The sequence below is a fragment of the Phaenicophaeus curvirostris genome, chromosome 9 (genome assembly GCF_032191515.1).
Source record: "Phaenicophaeus curvirostris isolate KB17595 chromosome 9, BPBGC_Pcur_1.0, whole genome shotgun sequence".
NCBI classification, from domain to species: Eukaryota; Metazoa; Chordata; class Aves; order Cuculiformes; family Cuculidae; genus Phaenicophaeus; species Phaenicophaeus curvirostris.
In genome coordinates, this window is record NC_091400.1 from 5,652,760 (window position 1) to 5,670,129 (window position 17,370).

The following is a 17,370-nucleotide window of genomic DNA, read 5'->3' on the forward strand; positions in this document are numbered from 1 at the left end:
TTTGGAGAGCAGGAATTTAGACATGAGTAAAGTACTGCTATCTGCTGGAGAAATCTTTGAGAGTATAATGCGGTCTAATACTCTTTCAATAAAATGGAAAGCACGTAAGTTTAAGAGCTACAAAGACTGCAGCATTCTTCATCAAATTATATGAAATACAAAGTCATTTGTATGGAACTCTTTAATCTCCATTAAACTCTGTAGTGGTTTGGATGCAGGGGTTTGATTTATACTCAGCACTAAGGAAAAAAAAACAAAACTAGCAGATTACTAGGAGTCTTCTGTGAATCTCATAGATAACCAAGTTTCTTTCTTTCTGACCAAGACAAATGTAGGCGTTTCATGTATTTGTTTCTCCTGGGATTTTGTTGCTCATTTGTTTTCTGGTTTTGTCCCTTTTGGAACTAATCAGCAAAAAAACAGAAGTTGTGACTCTGAGATCATTCAGAGGTACCTGAAGCAAGGCTCACCAACAAATTTACTAAAACCTCTTTGTCAGTTTGACACTTGTCTCTAGCTGTTTCCCTGTCCGTTAGGTGAGCGGGTTACCAACTCCAGACCTGACGTGGCTTCTGAACGGCAAACCCGTGCTACCAGATGCTACCCACAAGATGCTGGTCAGAGAGACTGGAGTTCACTCGCTGCTTATTGATCCTCTCTCACAAAATGATGCTGGAACTTATACTTGCCTTGCCACTAATAAAACAGGACAGAATTCATTTAGTCTGGAGCTCACTGTTGTAGGTAAGAGTCTTGGTAAGCCACAATGCTGTGGTTATTTGTGCACGTTTCTTCAAAAGCACCTTTGTTTCCCTACAGGCAAGTGAGTAGCTAATCCACTGATCATAGGAAAGTTCAAAAGCTATGAAACTTAAGTGAGGAGGGAAATGGACCTGGTCCTCAGTCGATAGGTGCACACCAGTTATTAACAGAGAGCTGTAAGGACTCTTATCTTGTCATCGCTTCACTTTGTCTCGGCAAAATGGCATTCTTAGTTTTCTCCCCATAAAATGCTTGAATTCATAATATACGTTGAGGTCTCCTAGATGTCAGCCTTGATTTTATTGGTTTCAAAATGTTTTTGAATAGGAAAAACTACAAATCTGAATATTTTTCTATAATAAAGCTTTACAAGATGCAGCCTATTGAAATCCATAGATCTCGCATTAACTTCCTGCAGTGGTAGCATCTTTAGACTCATCAGATATGCATACATTCTTTTATGGACATCAGCTCTGCCTGTTATTTTCTTTATTTTCCCTCACAGAGGCTATATCATGGCATTTCACCTCCTTTCTAATATCCTATTAAAAATCCACGACCTGTTTTGATATCACAAGAATAATTTTTGGTCGTGTCCTGCCATATTACTGCAAGTGAAACAATGAAAAAAATATCTGTTGTTCAATAATTCTTTCTCTTTTTCCAGCAAAGGAAGTAAAAAAAGCCCCCATGTTTTTGGAGAAGCTTCAGAACTGTGGCGTTCCTGAAGGGTACCCCGTCAGATTAGAGTGCAGAGTTGTGGGAATGCCACCCCCTGTATTTTACTGGAAGAAGGATAACGAGACCATCCCATCAAACAGAGAGAGGATCAGGTACTGTGCCACCGTACCCGAGCTTGTGGCTGCACCAATTGTTCCCATGCAAACCTGCGTGCTAAGCCCTGGCGGTGCTCTTCTTGAAACAACTCCCTTCACCCACAAAATGTTTTAAAAAGCTGGTTTCACTGTGAGGTGATCAACAGCTGTTTCCTCCGTTCAGAATAAAAGCATGGAGCAGAATGTGCCACTGCTTCAGAAAGAGGTGCTAGACCTTTCGAGCCAGAGGTCTGATACAGCAAATGCAGCTTCTTATCCAAGATACTATGATATTGCATTGTTTCATGCATTATAGCACCTTATTCTCTCTTTAAACTATTTTTTCCTCAGTTTAGTCCTAACTACGGATGAATTCAAATCAGAACAGCATAAGAATGCCCTAGAGCACGGGATAATAGAGAGTTTAGTGTATCAGATACAGAGGCTGATAACAAAGTTTGGTCACAAATGTAGGCAGAGACTTTAATCCACGCTTACAAAATACAACAGTGTTTGGGTTCAGCTCTTGCATACAAACTCATTGCTATTTTTTAGGTTTTGCAGAAGAAAAACTGATGAAATAATGTGCCTGGCTGTGAATAATGAGAAATTAATTGCTTTCATTTATTTTTTAAGGTTGCTAGTTCAGCATAGATCTGATTTTTAATACATTATTTGCGCCTTGGCTCCAACTAATGATTTTATGCGGTCATTAGCTCTCTGACACCAGCTTCCAGAAGCACTACATTTTCACATGCGTACCACGCGGGCTGGCTGTAAAGAACACTGCCTCTGCTCCTCCCTGCTGTGGGGGAAAGCTCACTTGACAAAATATTTCAGTGGTTTCCCCACCCCGAATCAGAGACTGCTGTCCCTCTCCAGAAAGCCCACCTGACTCTGGTCTTCTCTGCTAGACTACTCAATAGTTTTCCCTGGAAACTGCAGTCAGAAAGTCTTGAATCACTGAAGAGCAAAGGAAGAGGAAGGAATAATGAAGCAGATTTCTTCTAGTGTGCTGGCCAAATGCATCTTTAAGATTTTGCCACTCAGGCATTTTCTCATGGAAAAGGGTGCCCCAAGAAAGTTTCTGACTTGCTCTGGTTTCTGTTGTGGAAAAGATCACAACTTTGTACAAATGTTCTTGATATTCTGTTATGTTTTTCTTCCAGCTTCTGAACTAGGAAAAAAGGCAATATGAGCATGCAGCATCTTTGCATGGCTAATAAACAATTGCAGTGTTAACACATACAGAGCAACAGTTCATAGAATCGCAGAATCAAGTCATTAAGGTTGTAAAAGACCGCTAAGATCATCCAGTCCAACCATCAGCCCAACACTACCATGCCAACTAAACTATGCCATGAAGTGCCATTTCTACACGTATTTTGAACACCTCCAGGAATGCAGATTCCACTGCTTCCCTGGGCAGTCGGTTCCAATGCTTCACCACTCTTTCAGTAAAAACATTTTTCCTAATATCCAATCTAACCCTCCCCTGGTGCAACTTGAGGCCATTTCCTCTTGTCCTCTCATTTGTTACTTGGGGAGAAGAGACCAACTCCCACCTCTCTACAATGTCCTTTCAGGTGGTTGTAGAGAGTGATAAGGTCTCCCCTCATCCCCCTCCAGGCTAAACAATCCTCAGTTCCCTCAGCTGCTCTTCAGAAGACCTGTGCTCCAGACCTTTCCCCAGCTTCATTGTGCAGTTCAGCTCACACTGTCGTATCCTCATGGCTTTGCACAGCTGAGAGGAGCAGGAACAGATTCCAGCTCCTCTGATTATTAGTCGAGGCCATACTGAAAATCTGTTGATTATAAATGTCTTGGACTGCTCCCTCTTTGAGAATAGAAGTTACGATTTATCTGCTCCATATTTAATGTACACATTGTAAAATCCCAAAGCTGATACGCTCTTGAGAAGAACTAATTCCAAACTACTTGTTTTCCCAGCATGCATCAAGATACAACAGGGTACGTCTGCCTCCTGATTCAACCTGCCAGGAAAGCAGATGCCGGCTGGTACACCTTGTCTGCAAAAAATGAAGCTGGTATTGTCTCTTGTACTGCCAGGCTTGACATATACGGTACGTGTGGGCTAGTAAGTAAATCAAAATCAGGATTTCTTTTCTTAGACTAGTCCCAGCCCTCCCCTAGTTCTTAATCTGTAAATTAATGTGTTTGATGTAGATTAGAACTTGGTGTCAGAGCGTGGCCACAGCTTAGCAGGGCCACCAGGAGGAGGTATGATATAACGATACAGCTAAACGGCCAAAATAGCTCTCCTGCATCCGTTTAAAGGCAGGTAAAGAGGAAAAAGGGAGGAGGAATTTTGTACAGCATTCTCTACTCTCATTTCCCACCTTCCAAATTCCCTGGTCACATAAGCGTATAATAAACATGTATTCAAGTTGAACCGTACTCTGTTGCCTCTGACGCACACGCCTGCGCTACAGCCCTGACCTGAGCTGGAACAATGAATTCCACACACGAAAGCAGAGCCCTTCTTCTATGGAGCATCTATGATGCAAACTAATTATACCTAATTAATGAGGCTAGTTTGCATCTAATGTGTTTGTCTAGGACTTGGGAGGCTCCAGCCCAGTTCAAGAACTACAGCATATCATTAATCACTGAATCTATGCAAGGTGTAACCATTAAGACAATTTCTCTAGAACAAAAGGGCACTTTGATCACTTAAGCAGCATAAAAACATAGAAAATATGTTCCACAAACTATCAGAATATAGTTTATATATTGAGGATTATACCCTCAATGGAAAAAAAACCCCACATTTTAAACAAACTGGGCGATGCAAGGAAAATAGGAGGCTTTTTCAAATATTTCCAGATAGACAGGGTTAAAACTCAGCACAGAAAGCTAACAAAAGTCTCCTGTCAATCCAAGTCCCCCACACTAAGCTGTTCTCAGAGTGTTGTACCCTGAACTTCCCTTTTGTTTTAATTGCCGACAGGGTGCAGACCTGGAGGTGTTGTATGGATAAATGCTAGCAAAGATAATATCAATTTCCCCTTCCTGGAGTGTTTTAAGAATGAGAACTGTTAAGTACTATCTAAGAGCTAGACATTCTTACAGAGTTGCAACGGTATTTGTTCATATGGGAACAGGTTGGAGGTTATTTATAAGTTATTGAACATGTGGATTTGGATTACATTTCTTTCAGTATCTTTAAAAAGTGCAGGGAATGTTACTGCTTGTCACTAATAAAACATAAAAATTGTAATCATTTCAGTAAAAAAAAAATACCTACATAATTACTTTGGAATTAAATACCATCAAAAAAAGTATCAGGAAGAAAAGTCCCCCAGAGGACGTAGCAGCACAAAACCAGAGCCGTGTCAAGTTTTTCCATCTCTGTTCATGCCATGGTACAGTTTTAGTTTTCACTGCAGGAGTTTTGGAGAAGGCTCCAAAAGATTCAATGATTAAATGTTGGACTCGTGAAATCCATGTAAATGTTGCCATTGAATTGAGCAGGGATGGAATCCCATCTGCAGACCCCAATAAAAATACTCAACGCGTAAACTACATAAATTATTACATTTGAAGGAACAGGCCCAAAAAAAAAAGGGAACAATGCTGTGCTCTCTTCGAGGATGCTGAAAGCAACTTTTCAGCTGTGTGCATTGATTTCTGTTGTTTCACTGCAAACTGAATTAGGGGTTTATACAGCCTGCTTTGTTTCTGTTGCTTCAGCCCAGTGGCACCGTCAAATCCCACAGCAAGTAAAGCTTCGACCTGGTGGCAGCCGGTACGCGAATCTCACTGGCCAAGGACTTGACATTTTTCCTGCTTTCCCAACTACGGAAAGCCCTGTGCTGTTTTCATCCCCAACCCAGAAGGTGGTGGAAAGCGAAGAACTGTGAAACCCAAACAAACAACTGTTGCAATTACACCTGCAGAGATTCTGGAACTGTGGAAAAAAAAAGAAAAAAAAAAAAAAAAGGAGGTACAAGTCAAGATGCTCAAGGTTTACAAGCAATTGGTTTGTAATTAAGTGTACTGCTGCTGCAAGTGTTGCAAGTAACACATCGTGCGAGACTTCTGCATATTGTTTTACTGCAGGATAATCGTGGTATGGAGTGTTGTGCAATAAATTCAGTACTGTGTAGTTTGCTAAGAATTACATAGTAAACATAGTTTTCAGCACTTAAAAGCCAATACCACTTTTACTGTTTGAATGAAAGCTACTGTACTGTACCAAGCCGTGCTGAGGATGGATGATGTTCAGCTGGAGCACAGCCAGTGAACACATTGACATCAGAGTAACAACAATCCTGACTGAAGGTAAACAACATGACTTTGAATGTAACTCTAAAAAACATGCCAGATAATCACAAAGCACAAGGTAAAGGGAAAAGATGTAACTCATTTTTATATATTATTATTATGCCAGATAACATTAGAATTTTTGAACTCAAGACAATAGTGTTTCATGTAGGTACCACTGAATACCCTATATATTTATATTTGTGTGTGTGTGCGCTCCATGAACCGTGTACTCGTGGTGTAAGGATTCATAAAGCGAGGTACAGGGCACGTGCGTAGGACGCTAACACAGGAATCCAGAATTCCTGTTGTCTGACACAGGTTCCCTAAAGCCCGTAGCTGAAACTGTTCTCCAGATGTGCTTCATTATTTTTTTCTTCACGATGGTAGTGATTCTCTGCTTTTAAACACAGATGATACCAAGCTTGTAACTTCACCGTTTTAAATATCGGTTTCTTTTTCCTAATTTTTGACTAAAAGAAAAGTGTATCTCCCACCTAGCTCATTTTGTAACTAACTGAAAGGAATTATGATCTGGTGGAATTTAAATTTTCACCATTGTTTAGGAAATAACCACAAGTGTGGGGTCTACTGTAAAGACGGAGAAAATTCTGTTATTATACAGATGTCATGAAGTTAAGCAAAGAGCTAAAAACCCTACTGTAACTCATAGTAGCAATAAATAAGGCAATTTAATGAAAGCACAACAGAAGGTGTTAAGTGACAATGATTAATGATTGATTTGAATATATTTAGCATCTGTACAGTTGTGTTCATACCCACAGCACTTAGAATCTGTGAATGTCTAAGATGATTTACCGCATCTTGAAAATATTGCTATCCTTTTTCTTTGGACATTTCTTCAAGCAGTTCTGGCTTTCAGCCCCACTGGAGAATGCAACAAAGTCCTGATCAGAGTCACAGAGATGAAAAGTTAACAGAGACTTTCATTTTAGACCTTATTTGGATTTTTTCAAAGTTAAAAATGTAACTTTAAAAAAAAAAATTACACATGCAAAGTGTACAATAGGATACTGGCATGGCCAGAGCCTGAGAGACAGCCTTTCATTTGGTTTCCTACAAGCACAGATTATGGTGTCTCCAACTGGGGGTTTCCTAAGAGTTTAGAGGAAGGGAATTTCTCTTATTATTCCTCTTCCCACCCGAGTGAAGAAGATGAAACAAAACCATCACTGTAACTTTTACACTCTTGTTAGAAATCTCAGGCATTTCACCCCAGATTGAGCAGGCCAGGAAACTAAAATATATTCTTGTCCCGAGAGACATACGAGGATGCAGGTATTTCAGTGGAAAGCAGAAGTACCAGTTGTAGCCCATCTTGTACCTCCTCCCCGACAAACAAAACAAAACCAAATTCACAGCTATTACAAGTGATGCATTGATTCAAGTGACTTTAGTTACAGGATGCCCAAGCTGAAGACACATTGTGGGTCTGATTTTCCAGGAGAGAGGACTCCTCTTATCTTCAGCTGATGGCTTTGGGATCCTAAAACTAAACCCAGACTGAGTCGGAGTTAGGCAGTCCAAAACTGAAAGCTTCCCATATTAGTAACTACTCTTGGGAAAATAACCCAAGCAAAGTAATTGGATTTTGCTTATTTAATCGAGTGCCGTTGGGAGGTGAGAAGAGAGGAAACTAAGACACAAAATCTTACAGCCCCGGTCTCCCATTATTTCTTGCCAGAATGGAAGCATAAATTTTGATCCAAGGTATTCCAAGCTGTACATCAGTCACCAGTCTTTATACCTAGCCCAGGCTTAGTCAAATGCTTCTCTGCTTACGCTTCCCGTGGCCCCCTTGCCTGGCTTTGAGTGAGGGATTGGACCAGATGACCTCCTGAGGTTCCTTCAGATCTAAACAACTCGATACTTCCTACCCCATTTTACTTTCCACTGCCTGCCTGAACACCCAATGTGGATTAAGTTACCTGTTGACCGAGCAGAAAATAAGAATTCGAGCTAGCACAAACTTTTCCTTTTTGACTGGGAAATATCCTAGTAAGGCAATTCTATCTACAAAAGTGATCGCTTCTATCAGAGTTCCTTATGTAGTTTAGAAGAAAGGAATACTAGTACTCACTATCAGCAAACACCTGGTTACCAGGGCTGGAGTCATGCTTGTTCATATTACTGACAGTAGGAGTGGTGCTCACGTTTCACATCATCATGCAGCACCCCCAAAACTCAGTACAAACTGAAATAAAAAATGCACAGAGGAAATATGGAAACACTATCTGTTCAACCTTTACTCTGTGATTTCAGTGGAGTGTCTCCAAACTTATTTCATTATAACCTGAACCAACAAGCTGAGGATTAAGAGGTACAATGTTTTTTAAAGTGCGCATTCAATTCTTTGCAAGTGGGAGAGAAGAAGCTGAAAGACTTTTCCCCTAAAAATTATGTAAGAATGATTAATCCTTCACCATTCAAGGAGCCCCAGAACTCTCACTGAGAGGTAGGCTACGGAGTAGATCACCAATATCTGCCAGCTGAACTAAAACATTCTGTTCTCGGCAGTATTTACTAGCAACAGGACCCAGAACTTTACCCATCACGTCTCCCTGCATAAAGCAGGAGTCAGTAATTTCAATCACTTTCAGCGCATCCGATACAAAAAACCAGAAGCTGGCCCTAAATTGTCTATGGTCATTAAATTTTGCTCGTTAACTGCTACAGGACATTTCTCCTCTGCATATACTGAGCCCACACAATGAGCAAGTAAAGGAAGCTTATGAGAATGGATGTAAATGCTGTTAATTAGCAGCATTGATGTGTTCTTCACAAAGAAGACTTGCTAGGAAAAGACACAAAAATTATGTTAGTGTTGTTAACTGATAGGCAAGCCAAGGGAAAAAGGTTTGGATAAGCAGCAGAGACAACACTGCGTTGTTACAAAACCTGTGATGCTGTTTGAGCGCACGTCCTGTGAAGGATGGCACTATCTAATCATACTGTGTCAAGATGCACCAGAGACTGTGCAACTGTGCTCCCTGCCTGAACAGCTTGGCTGTTCATTGTTTTTGTCTAATCGGATAACTGGTTTGACTTCACACTGCCATGGTACCGCATTCTCTTATTCGGGGCAGGCTACTGCAACAACAAAAATCCGTGTCAGAACCTCCTTTGAAGTCAGTGTTAGCTATTGTCTTCCAAAAGCCCATGAAATCCTCACAATGTGGAGCATGACATTGTATCAGCAAGATACAAAAATCCTCAGTTTTGTAACCTCTCAGTGTTTTATAATTCAGAGTCTTCCAGGTTTATTTAGTTTCCTGTTTCCTTCTAGCCCTGGGTTTGTACACAATCAAACAGAGGCGTGGTGTATCTCAAAGAAGAGCAGAAATGACAACTGTATTACCTTTGCTTTAAAATCACAGTCCAGCTTGGCACAAATCCAGTTCTCAGCAGCATCCCATAGCAGTCGGTGTTGATGCTGTCAGACTGCCTGCCTTAAAACAGCTGGACTGAGTTCCTTTGCTTCTGTTTGGAAGATGCAACTCACCTCCGGGACACCTCACGCCTCCTGGTGTGAGAGCCCACACTTCAAGTAGGAAAAGCCAAGGCTGCAGTCTTTATCTTAATATGTAAACAACTGTCAATCCCAACTGTTTACAGTAATCCTAGGTTCTCCAAAGCAACAAATTTCCAATAAGAATTCCTTTAAGAACTGTGCTCTTAATGCTACCTGGTTTAAAAGCGTTATTTTTATGGAAAATGCCTTCAAAGAAAATGATCCGCAAGACCTAATGAAATATTTTAACTGTTCAATATTGGAGAAGTGATTTGTTGTTAATTGCCTTATTATTTCCAATACAGAGATGTTCACTTTGAGCCTTAAAATTCTATTTTATACTTTTTTCTTGATTACGGTTGGTACTTTCTATTTTTTGATCCAAAGGCATTCTCACTGGGAAGTCAAGTGTTGATGTCAGTTTTAAAGTATATTTGAAGTGCATATGAAAGGAAAAAACCAAACACCTGCCTGTTCGGTAATGTATTTCCCTTTGTCTCACCTAAACTTAAATAAATGCTTCAGAGTTGCATACAAGAGTGTGTCCTTTACGTGTTCAAGTAATTGTGAAAGTGTGCAACAAGACCAGAGGTTTTCTCAGAACTTCTCTGTGCCAGCTGATTACCTCATGTAGAAGGAAATCATAAAATAGGATCAAGTCACAGACCAGCTGGCAGCTGTGAAACACACTTGGTGCTTTTTTAAGCAACTCTCAAGATCAATTTGCTTTGGGTTTAAACCAAGCTTTCTTTTTCTGATAACCTCAGCCCCTTCATCAAAGTTTGAAAGAATAAGGTTTCTCGGGAGCGGCAGAGCAGAAGCCAAGGGGTCTATGGGGCAATTTGTATGTCTTAAAGGTCAATAGCTGTGCCAGATCCTCAGAATCTTGGAGGATCAGTCTCCAAAGCCCACACTTGAGCATATACTTCTGCCTAGAGGCTGTCAGAGCTGAACTCCACCTTATCTATGATTCTATTATTGGTCAAGTTGGGCTTGTTCAGCCTGGAGAAGGCTTCAAGGAGATCTTACAGTGACCTTCCAATACCTACAAGAAAGCTGGGGAGGGACTGCATTCCCAAGTCTCCTAATGGACGTTTATCCAAGGAATATGTTCAGTCACTCAAGTTAAAGGCATGCACAGGGAAGAATGAAATCCAGTGTGGTTTGTGTGTTTGATTGGCCCACATTCCCCTTTCACTTGTTCAAGTGGTGGATGCGTAGTCGAAGGTTGAAACATTCCCATGGCAGGGACACCTCCCACTAGATCAGGCTGCCCAAGGTCCATCCAACCTGGCCTCAAATACCTCCAGCGATGGGGCAGCCACAACTTCCCTGGGTGAGATAGAAATGGTGAGATGGAAGAGAGAAACAAAAAAAAACTGGAATGAATTAAAGTTGTAAGACTCGCTAATGCGTATCCACTGATGAGCTCAATACTTAGATGGGAAGAAACCACTGGCTTTTCATCACTAATTTGCATTTTGGGAACATGCTACCCTCGTTCTGCTTTCAACCCCTGAAAAGTCTCTGCAGTTAAAAATGTCACTCCAGTTCCAATTTCAACATAACCCTCATCACCTTGTCAAAACAGGGGGATGTGGTTCAAAGAATCACAGAAGCGGAGTATCTGTAGTTCCTTCAAACAGAAAACTCTGCAGCCTGAATCTCTGATTTCCCACAAACAGTTCATTAGAATTTCACACTGAATTTCAACAGTGAGATGTAAGCGTGGAGCACGCAACAAATATTTAATAAAGCAAGCAAAACTCATCCCCAATGCTTTTACAATAACATCGTTCTAGAATTACAATGTACTAACAGTACAAATACAAATATTTCAGGTTTGAACTGCCGTTCAGTGGGACAAATATTTATGAGCAGGCAAACCTCGGTTCTGAGTTTTCGAGTTTTGTCTGCTCAGTTTATGAGTAGACAAGGCTCTGAGCATCTAAATTTTTCCTTCATCTGGAGGCCCACTGGAAGTAATAACGACTTAAGGGGAGGGGGCTTCAAATGCCCCCACCAGTAAAGTCCAGTACAGAAGAAATGTCACAGCCATTATCTGACAAGCATCAAGCAGCCAGTGGGGAACAAATATTCAGGAGCAATAATCAAAAACCCAACTTAAATGGTAAGTTCACATTTCACAAAGTGTCACCGAAGTATTTGTAAAGGAAAGCTATGAAAAGAAATGGATGTATTCCTGAAGAGCTGAGTTTGAAAAGTCCAAACCAGCACATATAATGACCTCTTTTCAGATTGCCTTCAGAAAGAATTTTGAATTATTAACCTTCCCCACCACCACCATTCAACCCCAGATCAGCAGCAGCCAGACAGCCACCTACAAACTACAAAGAACTTGACCTGCTGCCTTCAGCGCTACAGTAAATGTGAAACACCAGCTTCCAGCTCAACACTGCACCCTCCCACAAAAGAGAAATACTAGAGAATCGTATAAAATCACGTTTCTACTAGTAATGTTTGTAATTATTCAATAAAGATATCTCACTCACCTCCCACTAGCACAACTAACTCCAAGAGAATGGGGATTATAGTCTTATCATATTGTTCAACAGCAGAGACTGAGGCAATGACCTGATTTACAAAGTGTTCACAAGATACCTATCGACTGCACTGACGCGCTGTCTAGGACTTAAATTTCAGTTCTTAATCACTTTTGGTAACACGACCACAGATATTGAATGCTTTGTGTGGTTTGCTACTCCCTATGTGAGCTTCCTTTCATTCAACCATTCACTGCATCCTGACCCATTATTTTTCTATCTCTCACCATATGCAGGAGATGCCAAATTACAATGTGGGGTGGAAGAAATTGGAAGAGAAATAGATGTTAAGTACTTTTACGTAAATCACATATAAACTGCAATGTCGTGTCATACAAAATCAAATTATATGCCAGTAGTGCAGAAAGACATCAATACTGTTCTTACATACTGCTCTGGTATTTATACTTTTGTATTGTATTACCTTTCCCACCTAAGATTTAGAAGGTTATCTTTCACTAAGCCCAGTTTTCCATGTCATAAAATTACACAATTTATTTGCACTATATTCCTGTTTCACAATGGAAAATCCACTACTGCGCTAGCAGTGCAGGTGAGACATCTGCCTAATGTTTACAGCTAATAAATCAGCGTAGGATGGCACTTTGTTTAATTATTTAAGGTTGCATTGTTATTACACACTTAATCTTGCCACTTAATGATAAGTAATATTCAAACAGCATTAACTTGGCTGTATGACGGACAACAACTAATTCTGTTCCCTCTCTATAAACTTCCAAAAAGAAATCAGTGAGGAACGTGACCACATGTTCCCAGAAGGCTGAATGCACTTTGTGTGTGCTTAATGTGGTTCGCAAGAAGCAAAACCCCACAATTTAATAATTAACACTATGCATTAACTTCAGAGAGGCTATATACATTAAAAAAACCATCCCTGAATGCTTGCACTTGAAGGAGACAGTTGCTCAGGACACACAGTGCCTCTCCTGTACGGTTTAACTCAGCCTGAGGGTCTGTCCCAGCTGCTTTCTCTCCAGGAACAGTCCCACTCCGGCCTCATGAAAGGCACCAGTCTGCGCAAAGGCAACCAAGGGCAAAACGTCAGTCAGGTTTCTGAGAAAAGACAGACAGGAAGGTCAGCTCTTTGTATGGAACAGTTCCTGCAGCAGTCTCTCTCCTCCCAGACAGGGCTAAGGTCCTATTGATGCTTTTGTTTCTCACTGAAAGCTGCTTAATTGTAGAAAATAACTCCTATCAAAGCTGTTCATTTGCCAACTGAAAGAATTCTAAAATACAAGCTATGGCAGCAGCCAGCAGGGAACCCACCAGCCTTCCCTGCTGGAAACCCACCAACAGCTGTTCTGGGACAGCAGCTCCTTTTCTCCTTCTCCCTCACCGCTGACAGCAGCGAGGGTTTGTTTGGGGAAACAAGCACCGGCAGAAGAACCCTTCGGCATCACCGTCCGCCGCCATCGCAACAGACATCAGCAGTCGAACCTTTGTGGGCTCTACATCCTGCTACAAACACATCTGCTTCTCCAGCTGTCCTGCTCCTACTCATTTGTCGACCTTCTCAGCCTCCTCGCCCCTCCTGCCTTCTCAACCGAGATCCCTCTGTCCTTCATGAGCGAAAGAAGCAAACAGGCAAAAGGCAGTTTAGGGCATCACCAGGGCTGGAACGAGCTCAGCTGCTTGGCAAGAACGCCCTGTAACTTTTTACCAAGCTCTTATCTTTAAAGGGTGTTTTTCAGTGAGTAAATAACCCCCCACCTCTCACCCTAACTGGGAAGGAAGCACCATTTGATTCCACCGCACGATTAAACTGCCGGGACCGGGATGGACGCAGTGTAACATTTGGGGAGGGAAAGCCACCAGTAAGGAATTCCTAAAACAGGAATTTCAGGTAGTTGGTGAAGACGTATCATAGAAAACACTTTATTTATGATTTACAAAATCTGTTCTTGTTTCCAGATAACACAAAATCAAAAAATAAAATCCAAACATTTAAAGTCTACAAAAATCTAGACGTTTAGATTATTTCCATGTGCGCGACCTCATTCACAGTATATAAACACATGTGCTGGAACAGCCATCAAAAATAAAATCATTCCTTCCATGACTTGAAATCAGCTCTTTTTTGAGCATACAAGAGACACCATAAATTGGATTAAAGCAAACCTACGCAACCTTGGAACCCATACATCAAACTTACAAAGTTTAAGAAAGCTGGTTCTCTGGGGACTAGAATTCCAGTCCATTATAAAGCTTTTTCCGTGGGAGCCATTGATAAGGAAACAAACTAAAACATAACTTTAAAGCTGACATCAAAATAAAAACATGGAATGAAGTTCATTTCTGGTGTTACTCTGTTCAGTTCACGGGTCAATTTGGCCCATGGTCTGTAGAAAATGCTGTCATGATTCATCACAGTTAAAAAAACCCACCAAAAACTTATTTAATAAAAGAATGAGATGAACTGGATGAACTAGGAAGCAACAGTCAGAAAGATTTCAAATTAAAAGTATGCTTTCCACCAGCATTAAATAAATGCAGTCTTCTTAAATGCTTACTGATTTGAAGTTCCCGAAGCAAATCTATTTTGCCAAATTAGTATAAGATGCAAACAAGAATGAGCTATTAGAATGCCAATATTACCTTAATCAAGCAGATTAACTCTTGCTATTTATTAAATTACACATCTGGCTCGCTGCATATTCTTAGTTCTAATTAGCACTAATTAGCTATTTGAAAGTGTTCAGGGTGGTAGCTGAATATTCGCTGTGCGTAAGGATCGCTGTCCATTGCTATTTTCTGTCCCGTGTACTGGTGGTAGCTCTCCGGATGGAAGCGTTCACAGTGGAGGCTAATCCAGTCTCGTTCAGTGCTGTATCGTTCTGCTTCGGCGAGGATCCTAGTGAGAGCCATGATGTAACTCAGAGCCATCTGAAGGGTCTCGTACTTGGACAGCTTCTTATCTTGGCCCCACTGCGGAACCACCTTCCTCAAGCGATCGAAGGCTGTGTTCAGTCCTTGCATCCGCCGCCTCTCCCTGGCGTTGGCAGCCAGTCTTCTCTTCGCAGCATTCTCCATCCTCTCCGAACTGCACTTCACGACACAGCCCGGTCCGCTTCTGCACTGGATGTCGGATTCTACGCCTGAATCCAAATGACTGGGTTTACAGGTTTTCATATTCGATGCAGCTTCAGTTTCACACACACAAAAAGATCACTTTTTAAAAATGAGGTATCTAAAAAGCAGCAGGGAAAGCACTCACACAGGTAACCTGGGTGCCTCCTGAATCTGTTTCCAGATATCAATGATAGGTTGTTCTTCTTAGCATTTAAAATGAAAAAACAATAAAAGAAAAAGAAATAAAAGGTCTTCTGGTTCTGGAAATGTCTGAAAATTGCTTCTTATTGTTTAAAGAAAGAATAAAGAGTTTTTAATGTCTTATGCTTTCATTCTTTTAATTTCTTTAAATTTGAAGAGACAGAAAACAATAAAATCTCCATTCTCAAAAAGTATGTTACTGAAGAAAATGGTCCATTTAATCCAAAAAGGGCCTCAATGGGTTAAAACCACATTGATTCCAAGTGACCATTTCAAATGAAAGAAGTTCTGATTCAGTTCAGGAGAGCATTTTGAAATGATGAACCGTTGCAATCTGCAGATGTAACTTCTTAACAGAAATCTCTCCTTTTTTGGCTCCTGCTGGCAAGCAAAGACTGCGTCTTACAGAGAAGATGAGGCTTTATAGGAACTGCAAAAGCTAAACAGGTGGTAGCAGGTGGGCGGGCGGCACGCAGCTCCCATCCCCACTACCTTCCCACCCTGGGAACTACGGGGGGAAAAAAAAACCAAAACAGTAAAATCCGAACATTACAGCCTTCATCTGTTGAGAAGTCTTCCGAAGCCATTCTGTCCAGCCCTAACAACTTGCCATCTGGAGCAGTGTCTGGCTGGCCCCACAAGGCTCTGGGCAGTTAAGCAAAAGATCCTTTCAATGGATAATCTGTTGCAACTCAGGAAAAAAAAAAATCTCTGTGCATTGTGATATTTGTATATTAAAACATGTGACAATTCTGGCTAGATGGTATTAAGGGTAGAAGAAAAAACTGTTCTCATGACACAGAGAATTAGCTTCCCGGTACACGGTCGAGAACACCACTGGTTTGCACTCTACAGTGCCAAAATAAGTTGACTCGTATTATTAGAAACCCTTCAGGACTCATAGTTTTAATATTGTATAAAGTACACAACATTGCAGAGAGAGTGGCACCTTGAAAACGATGGGGATTTTGTATTCATGTCAGCAAAACCAATGCCTTTAAAATAATTTCAAATATATTCAAAGAGTTAAAATGCAGCTATGTATTCATCTCATAAAGACTGTTACTATATTTTTATAGCTTGCAACGCAGACATACACAAAAACATGCAGGTATGCAAATAGCCTGAAAACTGCTCTTTTTAATACACCGTAAAAAAGTATACATGAGTATTTCCTGTGAATTTTAAAAAAAAAGTCTCTTTTTAGTAAGAGCAAAAAAAATTAAAGGGGATGTGAAAAAAAGAAATCCACTTGCTGACAGTAAGGGATCGTTTCTGCTGCCAGTTGTAATGACAGAGGATACACACCCCCCACAGCCATAACCAAAACATCTTTGTTTTACTGTACTTGTATTATTAAAACCACCACCTACATCAACTTGCAAGGAAACATGGTATGATCTTTTTATAATATGCTGAAAAGGTAAAAAAAAAAAGCCCTGCCACACCATGATTTATTATCTGTATTGATTTCAAACTTAATTAAATTGTTACCAGCATTCATAAATAAGTACCTTTTTTCATTAGAGAGTGAATACTGTATATTTATTTAGAACTATAGCTCAATTGTTTTCCTGATGACTCCGAAACTTGGTGTAGTTGTAAACAGCTGATTAATCCCCAGCAGAAGCAATGACAATGAAATGAGGGTGAATAATCCAAAAACAATGGGATGCAATTGAACACTAATGGACTCCAGCATGACAGATGTTGAACGTAGGCTGTTACGCCCAGTTGCTCTGCTCTTAATATTCTGAATCCTAATGGTCTTGAACAGAGATGATGGTTGGGGTAGGGAGTCTCCATTATTCCATTATCAAAATGTATGCCACCTCTTCAATTTTTAAAGAAGTACAACTGCACCATGTTTCATTATAAATGTTCGACGCCCCTATCTGTGTGCACTGACCTGTTCTCTAGACATAAAGAGCTACCACTACACGTTAACGTGCTCCTTTCCGAGTGACCATTTCTGATTATTTGGGTGAGAGAGTTGAGAACAGCACCTTTCAGAAAAGCCACATAACCATATGTCCTTCACAGAGGGGTCAGCAATTAAAACTCGTGAGAGGTTTCTTTTTCTGAAGATGCTTCATGGGAAGAACTGCATGTGCAGTAG

The 17,370-nt window shown here is 40.7% G+C and overlaps 2 protein-coding genes across 4 annotated transcripts in view; one reads left to right on the plus strand and one right to left on the minus strand.

The window, feature by feature from the left end:
* Nucleotides 1-9,933, plus strand: part of MYPN (myopalladin) — a 64,838-nt gene extending 54,905 nt beyond the window's left edge. For 2 of the 3 annotated variants that reach the window (XM_069864384.1, XM_069864383.1), the window contains 4 exons: nt 537-744; nt 1,430-1,595; nt 3,528-3,661; nt 5,292-9,933. In XM_069864384.1, the coding sequence (XP_069720485.1) occupies nt 537-744; nt 1,430-1,595; nt 3,528-3,661; nt 5,292-5,461 (678 nt within the window). In that variant the 3' untranslated portion in view covers nt 5,462-9,933. The remainder of the gene's footprint in view (nt 1-536; nt 745-1,429; nt 1,596-3,527; nt 3,662-5,291) is intronic. The other variant, XR_011338013.1, reaches the window with a different exon arrangement.
* Nucleotides 9,934-13,819: 3,886 nt separating this feature from the next.
* Nucleotides 13,820-15,110, minus strand: ATOH7 (atonal bHLH transcription factor 7). The gene has a single exon (XM_069863570.1). It carries the CDS (start codon nt 15,108-15,110, stop codon nt 14,655-14,657), a length of 456 nt encoding a protein of 151 aa, XP_069719671.1. The 3' UTR covers nt 13,820-14,654.
* Nucleotides 15,111-17,370: the final 2,260 nt, after the last annotated feature.

Bases quoted from the DNA above. Each gene is read 5' to 3' on its own strand.
- ATOH7 (XM_069863570.1), bottom strand. From the start codon at position 15,110: ATGAAAACCTGTAAACCCAGTCATTTGGATTCAGGCGTAGAATCCGAC.